This window comes from Arvicanthis niloticus (genome assembly GCF_011762505.2).
Source record: "Arvicanthis niloticus isolate mArvNil1 chromosome Y unlocalized genomic scaffold, mArvNil1.pat.X SUPER_Y_unloc_2, whole genome shotgun sequence".
NCBI lineage: Eukaryota > Metazoa > Chordata > Mammalia > Rodentia > Muridae > Arvicanthis > Arvicanthis niloticus.
Window position 1 is genome coordinate 4705342 of NW_023044979.1, and position 18425 is coordinate 4723766.

The 18425-nt window shown below is 38.5% G+C and overlaps 1 protein-coding gene across 1 annotated transcript in view; it reads right to left on the reverse strand.

The window, feature by feature from the left end:
- Positions 1 to 322: 322 nt before the first annotated feature.
- The window catches only part of LOC143433994 (uncharacterized), a 60857-nt gene continuing 42754 nt past the window's right edge, over positions 323 to 18425 (reverse strand). The window contains 2 exon segments of the mRNA XM_076928150.1: positions 323 to 355; positions 6097 to 6876. Of these exon segments, the coding sequence (XP_076784265.1) occupies positions 323 to 355; positions 6097 to 6876 (813 nt within the window).

The following is an 18425-nucleotide window of genomic DNA, read 5'->3' on the forward strand; positions in this document are numbered from 1 at the left end:
ATTCAGACACACTGCCAAACTCAATACATACAAGAAAATTGAAATAACACCATGAGTCCTATCAGACCACCATGGATTAGATCTGGATATCAACAAAACCAGAAAGAACACAAAGTTTAAAAACTCATGGAAGCTGAACACCTCACTATGAATGAAAAATAGCTTAAGACAAACATAGAGGAAGACATTAGAGACTTTCTAGAATTCAATACAAATGAATATGAAACATGAACAATTTTACAGAATACAAAAAAAACATGAAACTGTTTCTAAGATGAAGGTTCATAACTCAAAATGCCTACATGAAAAATTTGGAGAGCTCTCATAATTGCAATTCAACAGCACGCTTTAAGTTCTAGAACAGAAACAAGTGAGCAGTGGAAAAAAGGATTAGACATGAGTAAATTATCAAGTTGGGGGCTAAAATCAACAAAATAGAAAGAGAGAAATGCAAAGAATTAATGAAACATGGAGTTGCTCCTTTGAGCCTTTTATTAGATAACATAGTCAAACCCTTATTAAATGATGGAGAATATCCAAATTAATGAAATCAAAAATGAAAATGGGGACAAAATAATAGACAATGAAGAAATCTAAAGACTGGTAATGACATAGTTTTAAAAAGCCTCAACTCCATTGAACTGGAGTTACTAAAATTAATGGAAAATTTGCTCAATAGGTTCCTCTTACCAAAGTTAAATCAAACTAAGATAAACAACTCAAATTGCCTAAACATCTAGAAAAAAAAGAAGTCATTACCAAAAGGAGCCCAGGGCCATGAGTTTTAGGGTAGAATCCTACCAGACTTCCAAATAGGAGTTCATGAGAATACTCCTCAAAGTATTAAACAATATAGAAAAAGAAAAAACTTTAGCCAATTTGTTTCATGAACCCATGGTTACTCAAATATCCAGTCAATATAAAGACTCAGTAACAAACGAGAATTATAGACCAATTTTTCCTTAAAACCAAATATGTAAATATATTTAATAAAACAAAAAAATACAATAAAATAGAAACCACCTCAAAAGACCATTCATCATAATCAATGACATAGGCTTCGTTCAAGAGATGCAGGGATGGTTCAACATAATGTGATTAAAGTGTATGAAGAAAAGTTAAAACCTCTTAGATGATGAAAAATTATCTGACAATATTTAACCCCACTGTATGACACAGTTCTTGGAGTGATTAAAGATACAAGGAACATACCTAAACATAATAATGTCACTTTACTGCAAACTTATAGCCGATGTTAAATTATGGAGATAAATTCTAATTAATTCCACTAATACACAAAGAAGAGAAGGTGATCCATTCTCTCCATATCTATTCAAAATACTATCTAAAATTTTAATGTTAACTAGTCCTATATTGAAATTACAATTTACTGTTAACTAGACCTTTACTGCAATTTACAATTTAATGTTAACTAGTCTTATATTGTAATTTACAATTTAATACTAAGTAGCCCTGTATGGCAATTTACAGTTTAATGTTAACTAGTCCTATATTCCAAGTCCTATATTGCAATTTACAATTTAATGTTAACTTATTTAACATTAAATTGTAAATTTAAGGGGGGAGTAAAATTATCATTATCTGCAGATGATATGATAGTAAGCACAAGTGAACTAAACCTTTCCAAAGGCAATTCCCAGAGCTGGTAAACACTTTCAGCAAAGTTGTTGGATACACGATTAACTAAAAAAGAAAAAGAAAAACCAGTGGCCTTTGTATGTACAAATGAGTTTGCAAGTGTAAACAAAATAGAGAGACATCTTAAAGTTTGAACTGATGTTTGACACTTGTTAAATTTTTATTCTACATAATAGATAACCTTTAGTAACTCAATGTGTGTTGGGTAAGATCATACAAATTATTTGTAGTCACAGATTACTTTTGATATTATTGAAGGTGCTCAAAGACTACTGCAATATACAAAGACTTTAATGGATTCATGACTTACTAAAGAGTTTAGACTTCTATAAAGATATCAGAAAGTACAAGACTTTAACACATTGACCACGTTTATGGGTTTATCGCATTATGACTTTTTCTCAGGTTTCAAGGACGACTGCCACATGCAAAGGCTTTACCACATTGCTTATTCATAGCATTTCTCTCCAGGATGTATTCTTCTATGTTCATAGATGACTGTGTTGTGAAAAGATTTTATCTCATTGATAAAATTTGTAAGATATGTAATCAATATGTGCTGTTATATATTCTAATTTGTTTATAGTATACAAATGTTGGGAAGAAGCAAAAGAAACTTGCTCTAAGGACTGCCTTTTGTTACCACTCTTCATTTAATCATAAACTGAAACTAAGTTTAAGTTCCAGGTCATAGGGGACCTGTGTACTTAATAATATCTGACCAGCTTTTATTATTCATGGTATGTTCCCTGAAACATAACAACTGTTTCTAACCATAATTTCTGTTATTCATTTTTTATTTCTTAAAATATAATGCATGTTCCTAACCACAAAATAACAAATGGCTGACAGTGTAGACCATATAACATACATTCTGTATCTTTTGACATAAAGTAAGAACAGAAAAAAACGTGATTTGAAGAAAAATGTAGCTGTAACTTGGCAAAGGACTTTGTGTTTTTGACGTTTGGAAGTTATATAACTTTCTGGTTCAGGGTGGGGCTGAGGCTGGGGTATTGTAGCTGAGATTCTGAGTGTAATTTTCTGGCCCTGATTTATCAGTACTGACTTGATTGCAATAAATTCTTAACATTTGCCTTGTCCTGTGTTTGAGTTGTGTTGGATTTCAGTGGACCTCATGATGTAACGGCTTTAGCACAGTATGTTAGCACTGTCCAGTATGAATAGTTTCATAATTATGAAGACTACAGAGGTGTGCAAAGGCTTCATTATACCAAACATATTCATAAGGTTTTTCTCTAGCACACATTCTTTCATGATAATGAAGACTAGAGAATTGTGCAAAGGCTTGACTGTATTAAATACACTAACAGGATTTCTGTCTTAGTGTTTCCATTGCTATGAAGAGAAATCATGAACAAGGCAACTCCTATAAAAGCAACAGTTTAATTGGGACTGGCTTACAGTTTCAGAGATTTAGTACTTTTTTTGTCATAGCAGGAAGCATGGCAGGCATGCAAGAAAACATGATGCTGGTGAAGAAGCTGAGAGTTCTGGTTCTTGATCCAAAGGCAGCCAGGAAGAGACTGTTTGCCAGGGAGTTAATAGGAGGGTCCATTCTGCAGTGGGTAGAACTTCAAAGCCCACCCCCATAGTGATGTACTTCCTCCAACAAGGCCACATCTTATAATAACTTCCTCCCACTCCCTGAGCCAAGCAAATTTATACTACCACATTCTACTGCCTGGCCCCCATATGATTGTGCAAACACATGATTGTTTGGAGACCATATTTAAAAATAGCATAATACAAAATATCTGAGGTTCAAATTAAAAAGTCCTCATCATCTATAGAAGTCTCATAAATGTTAAAAGTCCAAAGTTCAAAGTCTCTTCTTAGATCATTCCAATCATGTAACTATAATCCCCTCTACTTTCAAAAATACCACATAATATTCATCCAAATTCAGAGGACATACTTTACCATACCTAATCACCATTGTGAGCAAATACTGGGCACAAAAGAACACCAAAACCCAGTAAGGCAATCTCTAATGTCTGATGTCAAAGTGTTCTTCAGATCTTCAACTCCGTCTTCCGTGATCACTGCAGCACAATTCTTTCTCTTTGGCTGATTATATTTCTTGAAAGTAGTTTTCCTGAGAAGGTATCCCATAGCTTGGGAATCTAAAACACTTGGGGTCTCCAAAGTAACTTCAAAATTACAGCTTCTTGTTCCAGTATCTGGGATCCACAGACGATCTTCTGCCCTCCTCAAAAGAAGCTGGGTCTCTCTCCAGCTCTTCTTTCTATAGTATACTAGGTTCTGCTTGACTCTACTCAACTGCTGCTGCTGTTCTTTCTGCTCATCCCATGGGACTGACAACTTCAATATGCTGGGTTCTTCTGTGACAAACATTCTTGGCTGCACTCCCCTCACGCTCCCTTCATGGTGCCAAGCCTCTGCTGCACTGCATGAAATATTTATGCCTTAAAGCCAGTGCCACCTGGGTGAGTCTTACACAGGACTGAGTCAAGCTGCACCACAAGGGACAACCTTGGCTACCTCTGGAATACAACTTTTTTCTCCTCTCAGAAAACACTTACCAGAAGATTTCACCTCAGTGGTGCTGGTTTCTTAGTTCATCCCCACTAATTTTTTGACTATGGCTAACTAGCATCAATTGTCTCAGTCGTCCCTTCTATTATTGCCTTTAAAGCCCGATCCACATGTACAAGGTTCCTGAGTTCCTATACTTGCTGTGGCTGGAACACTGCCCCTTCTATTACTTCATCACCAGCTTTCCATTTTTCAACAACTTCATTACTTAAGCTCAGCTGTCCTTGAACTTGCTCTGTAGATTAACCTGAACTCAGATCTGCCTGGCTGTGTCTTCTGAATGCTGGGTAATACATGTGTAACACTTTGCCCATACCTAAACTTTTCCTTAGTTACAAAGTGTTCTGTACCAGGAAGACTTGAATCAGAGATCTGCTTGATGTTTATCTGGAATTTAAAGAATATACCTCCATGCCTGTACTTAATTATTTTATTTTAGATCTTAAAATGATAACCTGGAATAGTAATCAAAATCCAGCAATTGTAAATTACACACATACTGGTAACTCTTATGTCCACATGAAAATAATAACTAGGTAATAAGAATGTCTAACACAATACAGTTCTCTTTCATACAACTTCACATCCATAAGTTTAGGTGGATGGAATCTTGCCCTAATATCACTGTTCCTTTTATTCCATTTAATATCATTGATCACAGAATTCAGCTTCATTCAACTTCCTGGTTAGGATTTCTCTTTTGAGCTAACATTTTATATTTTTTTCTTTCTAAGATTACTATACTTGCTCAAATCGTCATGAGACTAAACATAGCTCAAAGGCTTTGCTGGCTTCACTGAGACTTCCTTTGTCAATGCAACGAACATCAACCTCTTTACCTTATCTTCAAGGACACTCTACTGACATGGGCAAAAGGCAGCAACATTCTTCTACAAAACATCATAAAAAGTATATACAAAATTCAAATCACCCTCAGTACATATGTGTTTCATATTCTTACTAGGACAGCCCATTACGTTCCACTTAATGCATATACAGATCCAAAGTAAAAATCCACATTGCTCCATAAAAAAAAAAAAAAACACAGTCAGGCCTATCATAGCAATGCTGAAGTCTGGGGTACCAACTTCTGCCTTAGATAGAATTTCCATTGCTAAGAAGAGACACTGTAGCCAGGGCAACTGTGTTAAAGGCAAATACTTAATTGGGCCTGGCTTACAGTTTCAAATGTTTAGTCCATTGCCATCATACCAGGAATGTCAGCATGCAGTCAGCCATGATGCTGGAGAAGGAGCTGAGAGTTCTGCATCCTCATGTGAACACATCCAGGAAGAGACTGTCTTCTAGCCTAGTGGTAGGAGGGTCTGTTTTGTACTGGCTTGAGCTCCAAAGATCAGCACCATACTAGTTCAATTCCTTCAAAAAGGTAACATTTCCCACAAGGCACATCTCTTAATATTGCTACTTCTTAGGGTCAAACAAACTTAAGTCCCCAGAGTTTATTTCTACTAAAAATCCTTTCATGCTTTTAAAAATGGTTAGGATATGCAGAGGCTTTCACCTGTTGATTACTTTCAGATGCTTTCTCTCTCAAATGTGTTCATTTCTGTATTCAGAAACCACTGTGGCATGTAAACAATTTCCCAACTTTAGAAAAATCAAAAGGTTTCTTCTCAGTTTGTGTTCTTTTATGTCTTTGGAGACTACAGAGATAATCACAGGTTTTACCACATTCATTACATCTGTAAGGTTTCTCTAAAGCCAGTGTTCCTTTAAGTGTTTGGAGACTACAGTGACATACAAAGGCTTTATCACATTGACTACATTCATAAGGTTTCTCTCCTGCATGTTTTCTTTTGTGTATTCAGAGATGACTGTGTCCTGGAAAGGCTTTACCTCATTTAGGACATTCAGTTTCTCTCCAGTATGTTTTTGGAGATGACTGTGACATGAAAAGGCTTTAAGACATTGATTATATTCATAAGGTTTCTCTCCAATATGTGTTGTTTTATGATATTGGAGACCACTGTAATATGAAAAGGTTTTACCACATTGATTACATTCATAAGGTTTCTCTCCAGTATGTATCCTTTTATGACATTGGAGACTACTGTGATATGAAAATGCTTTACCACATTGATCACATTCATAAGGTTTCTCTCCAGTATGTGTTCTTTTATGTCTTTGGAGATGACTGTGACATGAAAAGGCTTTACCACAGTGATTACATTCATAAGGCTTCTCTCCAGTATGTGTTCTTTTATGTCTTTGGAGATTACCGTGACATGAAAAGGCTTTACCACATTGATTACATTCATAAGCTTTCTCTCCAGTATGTGTTCTTTTATGAGATCGGAGACCACTGTGACATGAAAAGGCTTTACCACATTGATTACATTCATAGGGTTTCTCTCCAGTATGTATTCTTTTATGAGATTGGAGAAGACTGGGCCTTGCAAATGCTTTACTACATTGATTACATTCATAAGGTTTCTCTCCAGTATGTGTTCTTTTATGAGATTGGAGATGATTGTGCCATGAAAAGGCTTTACCACATTGATTACATTCATAAGGTTTCTCTCCAGTATGTGTTGTTTTATATTTGAGACCACTGTGGCATGAAAAGGTTTTACCACATTGATTACATTCATGAGATTTCTCTCCAGTATGTGTTCTTTTATGAGATTGGAGATGACTGTGACATGAAATGTCTTTACCACATTGATTACATTCATGTGGTTTCTGTCCAGTATTACTTCTTTCATGCCTGCAACAATAATGGGCACATGTGAAAACTTTACCACATTCATAGATTGATCAATCTTTTTACAAATATGTATAAATTTTACAGTTGGTCTACTAATAAAGAACACTCAGATCTTAAGGGTTTATCACTTTGATGTTCATGGTTGTACTTGCTCACTGTGGGTTGCTTTAACTCTCTGAAAATACCTGTGATGGTAAGAGCATTTATTACATGGCTCATATTTACAGAATCCTTTTTCTATATGAGATTTCTATATGATGTTTTTAACATGTCATAAGAAATATGGAATAACTCGGAGCATTAAAACACTGATTGCATTCTTAGATTTCCTGTAGTGTGCATAAAACAACAGCAGCACTGTGAACCAGGATGACAAAAGAATTTACAAACTTCTAGTACCCATAGAGATTTTCTGCAGTGTGATTTTGGGGATGTTCCCAGTAAAGTCAGGAAACCAATTAATTGCAAATGGCTATCATATTCAGAAAGTCTCCCAAAGGCAGAATACTACATGTCTTCTCATTGTTCTGAAGTAGATAGATTTACATTGTTCCTTTTAGTATCTCTATGCTCACATGGTTTCATCCATTCTGACAGTTGATACACCCATTAAAAAAGAAGAACAAATGAAAGGTTTCCACATTGAATTCACATGCATTGACTTTTTGTTCATTGTAGACATGATTAATGTTTCTCCAGGACGTCATTCTTGACTCTCAAAAACTGACAAATCACTAAACTTAAAATTTTCACTACAAGTATATGAGTATCATCGACTTTATCATGAACTATTTGCTTATTAGAAGGTTATGGATACATGTTTATCACTATTCAATGTGCAACATCTAAATATTATGAGACTATACAAATTGGTAGTTCCACAACATAGCTCTAATGGAGATACAAATCAAATAAACTGATCGCTTAAGGCATTGTTTCCTTCTCTTGTTTCTTACAGAATTGCCTTGCAAACACCAATCACATAACTGACATTGAGGTACATAATTTTGGGTGAATTTATAATCACAGCTACAATAAAAGGACTGATATTTTACACACTTGCTTTCCACTACAGCTTCCAGATCATATTAAACTTTCCTCACAGGCATATTTGTATCAGCTTATACATTAAAATTACCTTTCATGACGTCTAGACATTTGACGTTGTTCTTCAGTATGATGCCCTTCCAAATTATAGCCTAAAACACGGTACCAGAAAATGAAAGATATGGGATTGGAATTAGGCAAAATTCAAGTTACTCTGAATTTTCACAGCAATGAACCTGATTTATTCAACTCAATATTACTTGTTCTCTATTGAAATAAGATATGATCATCAGTAACCCAGAAACATTTTCCCTTATATTGAGAAGCAAAAATAAATTCACAGTCTTACCTATAGCAGTGAGGTTCCAGTAGGTCTCAAGCATCACATCTTTGTAGAGATTCTTCTGGGAAAGATCCAGCAAATTCCACTCTTCTGCAGTGAAGTTCACATGCACATCATCGAAACTCAATGCTTCCTAAAATATCACATACATGTGTACAACACAAAGCCTGATACTGACATCACTACAAAGTAAATTATGCTTCCTAGACAATATAATCATATAATTCAGGTGATTCCTCCACTTATTTTCTAACACACAAATTATAATATAATCACCATGTCAGTTTAGAAAAAACTTGAAATATAAGGTTCACCTGTGTCACTTCTGAACCCTTTGAATAGGATATACCTTTGCAACACAAATGGCAACTGAGAGGGATATGCAGGGGGAAACAGATCAACTGTACTGAGCACACATCTGAAAAGCTGTATGAACAATTACTAACTACAAATGTGATGGGCAAGCTGTGTGTATTTGCTCATGTCTTTAATCACAAAGGTACAGGTATGTCATTGAGCTGGATGCCAGCAAGGGCCATGCAATGAGTTTTAGGACAGCAAAAGTTAAATGTTAGGAACATCACTCTGCTACAAAAATAAACCAGGGAAAAATGATAGAATGAACTCACAGTTCATTACTGAAGTTTCTGCAAAGAATTATAAATTCACTGCAGTTCTGTATTTATCTTACATAAACATAAAGTGAACCAGTTCAAACAGCAACATTAATTAAATTATACTAGAAGGGCATGCATGTTTAAACAGTTAAAAATAGATAGATGAAAATATTGGTAATATATATGTTGATCAGAAATAAAGAACATAGTTCAAGAGATATATTGAAAGGTCTTGCTAGTCTTCCACATAATGGTGGTCAATTTCAAGCATACACATGTGGACCAACACCTGTCCATTTCTTCAGCATCAGGAGTTCTGAGGCCATCTTCTGACAACAGTAAAGATGAGGCACACATGATATGCATATTCATGTACCCAGCCATAATACACTTATTTATTCAAAAATTTCACAACAAACATAAGAGTTAGTCAGAACATCATACACCTGCAATTCAATGAATCTGAAGCATCAGATAATATTGATGATATGAGCAGAAGCCATCAGGAGAAATAGAATATAATCTATATATTAGGCGGAATTTCAAAATTAAATATGTGGATGAAGACCAGCACAAAATCATGTGCTTATTGAACAAAAACATGTCAGGGGGCTTCTGTGGTTTCTATATCTACAATCAAGACAGAAATGGCTACACTGAAAAATTTGGTCTACAAAAACAGAAACAGAATGAATTAAATTAAAAATATAAAACCACCAGGTTTGCAAAATAGCATAGCATTGAACAGCAAATGTGTGCACAGTATCTTATGTGATTGAGGGACAGAGTCCAAATGGGGAATGTATGGGAGCATGAGAAGAAAGCTGAAGTATCAGATTCAACCACAACACTGGAGACACACAGAACAAAATTTATCCTGTCTAAAAGAAATGCAGAAGTAAAGCTGGAGCAGAGACTGAAGGAGTGGACAATGAAAACTCGCTCAATTGGAGACAAACATGTCAAGCCTGAATTTATGACATTATTAAGGATAATCTGTGATGCTCCCACACAGGATTCTTGCATAATTGTCCATTGAGAGGCTCCACCCAGCAGCTGACTGAAGTAGAAGCAAAGATCCACAGTCAAACATTGCATGCACCTTGGTAACTCTGATGGAAAAGATGGGAGAAGGTCCTCAAGAGGACAGGAACTCCATAGGAAGACCAGTAGACTCAATTAACCTTGACCCTTGGGGACATTCAGAGACTGAGACAAAAACAATAACACACACAGGCTGGACAAAGGACCGGTGGCTTGTAACTAGCAGATGTGCAGGTCAGTCTTCATGATGGTCCTACAACACCTGTAGCAGGAGCTTTCCCTAAAGCTGCTGTCTATCATTGGAATCTGTTCCCATAACTGGGCTGCCAGGTCTGGCCTCAGTGAAGAGGATACACCTAACCCAATAGAGACTTGATGCACCATCATGGATACCCAGGAGCCCACACCCTCTGAAAGGACCAACAAGAGATACAGGAGGAACTCTGTGAAGGCAGGTGGCTTAAAGTAGGAACTCCACTAATTCAGAGCCATTTTATTTATAATAACTTGAAAGTGGAAATATTCCAGATGCTACTCAACCAAAAGATGGATATAGAAAATGTGGTTCATTTTTAAAAAAGGAAAAACTATTTAGCTATTAAATACAAGGACATCATGAATTTTGCAGGCAAATGGATACAGCTAGAAACTATCTTCTCAATTGAGGTAACCCAGACCTAAAAGAACATGCATGTATGTACTCACTTACAAATGAATAATAATCATAAAATACAGGAAACCCACACTACATTTCATAGACACAAAGAAACTAAACAACAAGTAAGGCCAAAATGAGCACAGTTTAATCTTACTCAGAAGGGGGAGTAAAGCTATCATAGGAGGCAGATGGAAGAGAGAGAACTGCATGGGAGAGCAGATAAGAAAGGGGAAATCGGGGAGAACTAGCAACAGGTGTGGTGAGAAACAAGAGAGGATCAGAGGGGAAAATGAACCAAAATCCTCAGCTGGCTGGGGGTGGGAGGGGGTATATTTAGAATCTGTCAAAGACCATAAATAAGTACCAAGGAGTCTAAGGTTGATCTTAGTTGAGATGTATAGCAGTTAGATATGGATGCTGAGGAGGCCACATCCTGCATCAGGCACGACGCTTAATGGAGAGTTAAAGACCTCAACCAATCCAAAAATCTTTCTACACAAAATTTGTCCTGTCCACAAGAATACAATCTACAACATAGATTCTGTACAGCAGCAAAATAACGTTGTTGTTGATCTAACTTGCTACTCTGCTGCTGTGATTGAATCCTCTAAGCAAAAGCATCTCAGGTAATAACTGGTTGTTGTACATGGTTCTGTCAGATCACAGTCTATCATTTTGGGATCTTAGATTAGAACCTGAAAGCCAAAAGTATGGACAATTAACTCAGTCATTCTGGATTTCTGGCGGGGCTGAAAACTTATAGCCTCGTAGCCAATCCTGGCTATTTTCCTTGAGAGAAAAGTTTTGAGTGGATGGTTTTCAGCTGACACTCATTCTAAAGCCAAGGAAAAATCCAGGTTCAGCACTAAGAGTTTTAGTTAGGAGAGATGACAGGGGTTCTGGTTAGTCAACAAAATGATGGACTGGGTATTAGGACTATCTTGTACCTCACTGGTACAAATTGGCATAATTGTGCTCTAATTGTATTTTGAGGGAAAAGTTTTATTTTGACAGGAAGGATGATATGTAAGAGGAAATAAGGTGGGAATGAGTACCGAGAGGAAGAGAAGGAGTAAGGAGAGGAGGAGAAAAAAAGAGGAGAAGCTAGGTGATGAGAGAGAGAAAGAGAGAGAAGGGGGGGCATGGAGGCAGTTGTTCACATGTCTCCACCAGTCAAATATAGTTTATATATCTAGGTTGCGTATTGGGGTACGCTTCTGATTCAGCATTAACAAACTTATAATGCCTTTAATTAATATTTTTAAAAAGGTGTATAAAAGCAAAAAGAAAAAAAGGACATGGGATAGGGGTTTTCTTGGGGGTGGGGGTAGGGAAAGGGGATGGCATCTGAAATGTAAATAAAATATACAATGAAAAAAGCATGGACAAATACTGTCTCCTGGCATGCTCTCTTGCTTGCTCACTGTCTCATGCTCAGACTGCTCTCTCATCCAGCCCAGGACCACTTGCTTAGAGATATTGCCACCCTCAGTGGAAGAGCCTTCCTAATCAATCATCAACACTATCTCTCACAGACACAGCAACCAGCCATTCTGATGAGTGCACGCCCTCGATTGAGGGTCCTTCAGATGACTGTAGCTCTGAAATGCTGAGAAATTAAGACAACTATGACACAGACACAATAATAAATAAGAAAGTTGTAACATCCCAAAACCCATGGGCTAACCATATCAATACAAGAGGCCATGCTACCCCATGAGGGAGTTGGAGTTGTGGCTGAGCAAGGACAAAATAGGGAGGGCACCTGTCTCAGAGCAGGGAAGGATACACTGGAATCGGGAGTTCAGAGACTGTGCTGACCTGGAGTGAGCTGTCTTTAACCCTGGGTTCTCAAGCCAGTGCTACCAAAGAGGAGGCTAAAACAGCTGGAAGATGGATAGAGAAGCAGATTATACCACAAAACCGGAAATGACCACTAACAAAGGACAAGACCTCTGGTCCAAGGAAGATATGCTAAATTTTTTAGAATGAAGAACGACTTTCCATCTCATGACACCTCCAAGTTCAAAACTAGAGTCACATATGAACTGGACAGATGGTAGTTCAGGAGGTGGGAAATGAGGTCTTTGTCTTTCCAACCTGTAAAATAAGGTAGACAGAGCCTGATTTTGCCCTGGATGCTGTCTCGAAGAGCTCTCTGTCATGGATTAGTCAAAGGGGGTAGAAGGATTTAACCCAAGGTGTGGGGCTAGTTACTAAATCGATTAGGATGGAATCTGTCTCATTTCCTCAGAGAATAACAAATTGCAACACACAAAATGGATAGCCTCAAAAGGGCAGTACAATATATGCCAACCCTTGTCCAGAGGAGAAAATAAAGATAGGAAGGTAGTTGTGAGCCATGTAGCAAAATTCTAACATCCCCAGAAATTAAGACCATAGGCACACCATCCCCTACACCAGGCTCTGAAACTTCTTCCAAGACCTTTGTGGCTTCAACTCTCCAGTGCATTCACTATACTGTGCTACCACATTCATTTTAGTCATCTCCCTCCACAGATACTAAAAAAAAAAATCCAAAAACCAAAGCACACAGACAAAAATCTGACAGAAAAGGAACTGACACAAAGAACAATAACACATCTGTTACTTTTTTTTCCGAGACCGGGTTTTTCTTTGTAGCCCTGGCTGTCCCAAAACATACTCTGTAGACCAGGCTGGCATCAAACTCAGAAATTCACCTGCCTCTGCCTCCCAAGTGCTGGGATTAAAGGCGTGCACCACCACTGTTCAGCAACAATGACACATCTTAACAGGCAGCCTTTCAATCCTTCAGCTGGGATTTCTGAATGCTTTGGGGTTCCAGTCAATGCACCAAGATGTCGTGCCCAAGTCAATGGCACCCCAGAGACCACCAAGAACCTATTGCAATGCTAATACACAAAGGTCTGTACTATGAGCTCAGTAACAAGAATTCACACCAGTCAATCTCACATCAGGTCCAAATTGAGAGACCAAGTCTAAGGGTCCTGAGTATTTATTGTAGTTACAGCAAGATTGGGCATTAACATACAGGTCAGCAACTTAATTTTTTTTAGAAATGGCATGTCTGGCATAATTGGCAAGAACAAAACAGGGGACAAAACCATCTGACAACTATAATGGGTAGGCTAACCTATTTTTTCCTCTTTAAGATTTATTAACCTATATGTAGCTAAACCTTGCAGTTGTACCTTGATTGGCTGTTGATAAGAGGGTTTGTCATAGGATGTCTGCTCAAGTGGACTTTGTGCAATCTCAAAAACAGAGTTGGTTTGACTTCATAAACTCATTTTTTTGACTAAGCCCCTTATTATCAAAACATACTACTGTTTACCTGCAAGCCATGCCTGACAGTAGAAGAGGTACTTTATCCAAAGACCTACCTCACTGTCTGTTACTGCAAACCCTAATATCAGTTGCTCTTACAACTGGCACAGAATACCTGTGGTCATAAACTTTGTAAAAGAATACTAGTGGAAATTACTTCTCCCCATGTGCATGCCTCTAAAGATACTGCAGACAATCCCCAGTTGCCCTTCCTTTCCTGCTTCATCGTTGTATCATAGCCCCCACTTGGGCAGATAGTTCCTGTTCACCCACATGCCATGCCAGAAAGGACACAAGGTAAACTTTCCATAGATCTACCACAATATTTCTTATCCCAAATGCAATTTTCATAATTTTACTGTACTAAACACCAGAAGCAGCCTAACCTTGCTAATGACAATGTCTCCTTGTAGATTACTAAGATCATCTCTTCCTGCCCACATCTTCTCCCAACTTTCAACATTAGCAAGCACTCCCTCTGGAACGTAACAAACAGGTCAGTAAAAGAGGCAGCACTCAGCCAAGGCTCTCTGCAAATACATACATTAAATAGTAACCCAGGAGAAAACTACCACCCAAAGAAGATAAATCCAACATCAGTAACCAAATCAATAATCACTTCAAACCCAGAGGCCTAGACACCAGCATTGGAATATAATAAATAACAATCAGGAAAATATGTCAGCAAGAAATCCAAGGTATCCTATCACAGCAGGTCCTGAGAAATTAAAAAATGTAACATATATGGTACAAAAGAGGTTGTTTGGGAGCAGGGAGATGAGTGAGAATCTGGGGAAGGGATAGAGATGCACAAGAGGACCTGCAGACAGGCAGACAGACAGGGAGCAGAGAGACATGAGAGCAGAGAAAGAGAATAGAGAGGGGCATGTGCAGAGAACAGAGACAGGGAACAAACAGAGAGAGCTGTGTAGCTGGTGGTCTGTGTATATAAAGCACACCTGACAACAGCAGCAGGTGATGGAGGCAGGGAATGACTTAAGCAGTTGCTAAGTCCCTGAGAACAGAGCATTGAAATTGCCTGTGCACCGAAAACTACAGAGGCAAGGTTCACCCACAGAACGAGAAAGGAAGACAGAGTCTCAGGCATTAAAGATGAATACGACAATGAATACATCATCCAAAAAAATGTGGATTTTAAACATTTTCTGGCCCTATACAACCAGGAATTCTGCAACATGTGAGAAGGGAAAAACTACAGATGACTGGAATAGAGAAAGAAGAATATCAGCCAAAAGGTCTAGAAATTATTTTCAATGAAATCATAAAGAAAAAAATTTGTAAACCAAAAAAGATTCCTGTTAATGTACAAGAAGCATCCAAAACACCCAACAGACTGGAGAGGAAAAAGGTCCCTTTACCACATAATAAACAAACACTGAATGTAAAAAATAAAGCAATAGAAAAACCTGTAATAAAGAAAATTAACAAGGTGGGTGGTGATGGTGCAAGCCTTTAACCCCAGCACTTCAGAGGCAGAGGCAGGCGGATTTCTGAGTTCAAGGCCAGCCTGGTCTACAGAGTGAATTCCAGGACAGCCAGGGCTACACAGAGAAACCCTGTCTCAAAAAAAAAAAAAAACCTAAACAAACAAAAAACCAAAACAATCAACAAAAACTAAACAAAACAAAAACAAGTAATGTATGAGAGCAGATATGTTAGATTTATGCCTGACTTCTTAAAAACAGGTTTTGTTTGTTTTTCTGAGACAGGGTTTCTCTGTGTAGCCCTGGCTGTCCTGAAACTCACTCTGTAGACCAGGCTGGCCTTGAACTCTGAAATCCCCCTGCCTCTGCCTCCCAAGTGCTGGGATTAAAGGCATGAGTCACCACTGCCCAGCTATACCTGTCTTCTTAATGTATACTATAAAAGACAAAAGAATTTGGACACATGTGCTGCAGAGTCAGAGAAACCACCCGAGTTTCTACAGGAAAGCAACTGGTCCAAATGTTTTGGGCAGATTCAGAATCAGCCATGACAGTGAAGTTACTCAGAGGTCACCTCCTGATCTAACACATGACGGACATCACCAGGGACCTCACAGGTGGTCGGTCACATCTGGCTGATGCTTTCCATGCAGCCCCAGAGAGGACCCAGCACCCCAGCTCCCACTGCTCAGCCGCCTACCCCTACCCATTGAGGGCAGTGATCCTGTGCTCACCATGACTCGATTTCAGGGCCTCACTGAGGTCTCCACACAGCACCCACAACAGAGCAGGGCACAGATGACCATTCAAGGCTGCACAGCAAACTCGACCTTGCAGAATGGCACCCGGAAGAACCCTCCTTCTTGTCTGATTGGCAGGTCTGCCTGGGAGCCTTGATTGGCCACTGAGTCTTACAACTCCTCAAGGTTAAATTGTGCTTTCAGACCAAGGTCAGACCTTTTCCAGATCTCAGGAGTGGTTTGCACTCCATCAGCATTTGTTTCTGTCTTCAAAGAGGAATCTCACCCCACCCAGCCCTGGGGTAGAACCCAGCATTCCAGCTCTGGCTGTTCAGCTGCCTGCTCCTCCCCTCTGAGAGCAATGATCCTGCACCTACCAGGACCTGACTCCAGACCTTACCTGAGCATTCCTCACAGCACTTGCCTTCTTCTTCCTGTAATCAAGGTGAACAGCTTCCATAGCCCAGTACTCAGTCTGCCATGGAGGTAGCAATCTGACCCACAGGAGGAAGGATGTCCTGGTTATTTCTTAGCATTCTGTCTAAACTCCACCCCAGTTACTTGTCAACAGCTAGGTATTCTCCTTTCTGCAATTACGTGGCAATAGCCACATAGATCTGGCCCACTATAAAAGTGGCTGCTTGCCCCTTCCTCTCTCTGTTGATATATTAATCTCTATTTTTCTTGCCCTCTTATGTTCATTAATTCCCCAGTCTCTCCCATTCCCTTCCCCCCTCTCTCTCCACATGCTTATGCCTGGCCTCTACTTCTCTACTTTCTGCCTCTCTCTGCCTTTCTCTGTCTCTTAACTCCCCTCCCCATGTCTTAAATAAACTATATTCTATACTGTACTGTCTTGTGGCTGGTCCCTCAGGGAGAAGAGATACCTCAGCCTGAGGCATGAGTCTGCTGAGACTTTACTCCACACCTCCCCTCCACACACATAGAACACATTCAGTCTCTCTTAAATCTGTGCGGGGCTGGATACCTGGCTGTCATCAGATAACTGTGAGGTAGAGTTTTAGACAGAATGCTAACACCATTAACACTAAAGAGGAGTTTTAGGAAACAAGAGACTTATTTTGTGGCTTCATGCTGGGCTCAGGGAAACTGCAGCTTCCTTTCACCAGATGACAGTTATCAATCAACCATAAAGAAAGCCAAAATAATAAGGGAAACACAGTTGAGCACTATTGGTAGCCAACACATCTTCATCAATGGAAAAGTGAAGAAAAACCAGAGTTGTATTAGTAGAGGTTCTGTAGATAAACATATCTCAAATCATAGAGAGAATGAATCTTTCTAAGTATGTAAAAAGGGGATTTAATAGAATGCCACAATAAATAAATAAATTCTCACTCCCGATATTCTTTTTGTCATATATAGATGTATCTCAATATCCCAGATGGAAAAAAAGCCCTTTGCTTACTTCAGCATGGCAGGGTCTGCATACAGCTGAGGAAAACTGAACAACCTTATTAAATACTAAGGCCAAATCTAAAAGCTATATTTACCAAATATAGAAGACCATCTATATTTATATATATATAAATATATATATATATAACGATCTAAGTGTACTTCTCTCTAATAGACTGTGTCCTTCACTACACTAACCATGCCTGCTCCCTGATTTAAATGTGATGTAGGAGCAGCAGGTACCTGCTCTTCATGCAGTCTGATGAAGCAAACAGCTGGCTCAAGTTATATCCTTTTGTGAAGGGCTGTGGAATATTGTCCAACTCATAATAGATGCACATTTCACCTTATAAAACATAACCTATGTTAATAATGATGCTAGGAGTATTTCCTCAAATTTTAATTCTTCATATATTACACAAGGTTGTAATAAAAGAGAATCAGTGGTTGAATATGAACTTGTAATGGGTTGTCCAAAATTCCTCAATATTTCTTTACCAAAATTTGACTTGTCCACAAGAATACAATCTACAACATAGATTCCGTACAACAGCAAAATAACCCTTTGATACCATGTTGTTGTTGTTGCTGTTCTAACTTGCTAATCTGCTGGTGGGATTGAATCATCTGAGCAACAGCATCTCAGGTAATAAGTGGTTGTTGTATATGGTTCTGCCAGATCACAGTCCATCATTTGGGAGCTTAGATTAGAAACTGAAGGCAAAAAGCATGGACAAACACTGTCTCCTGGCTTGTTCTCTTGCTTGGTCACTGTCTCATGCTCAGCCTGCTCTCTCATCCAGCACTGGCCTACT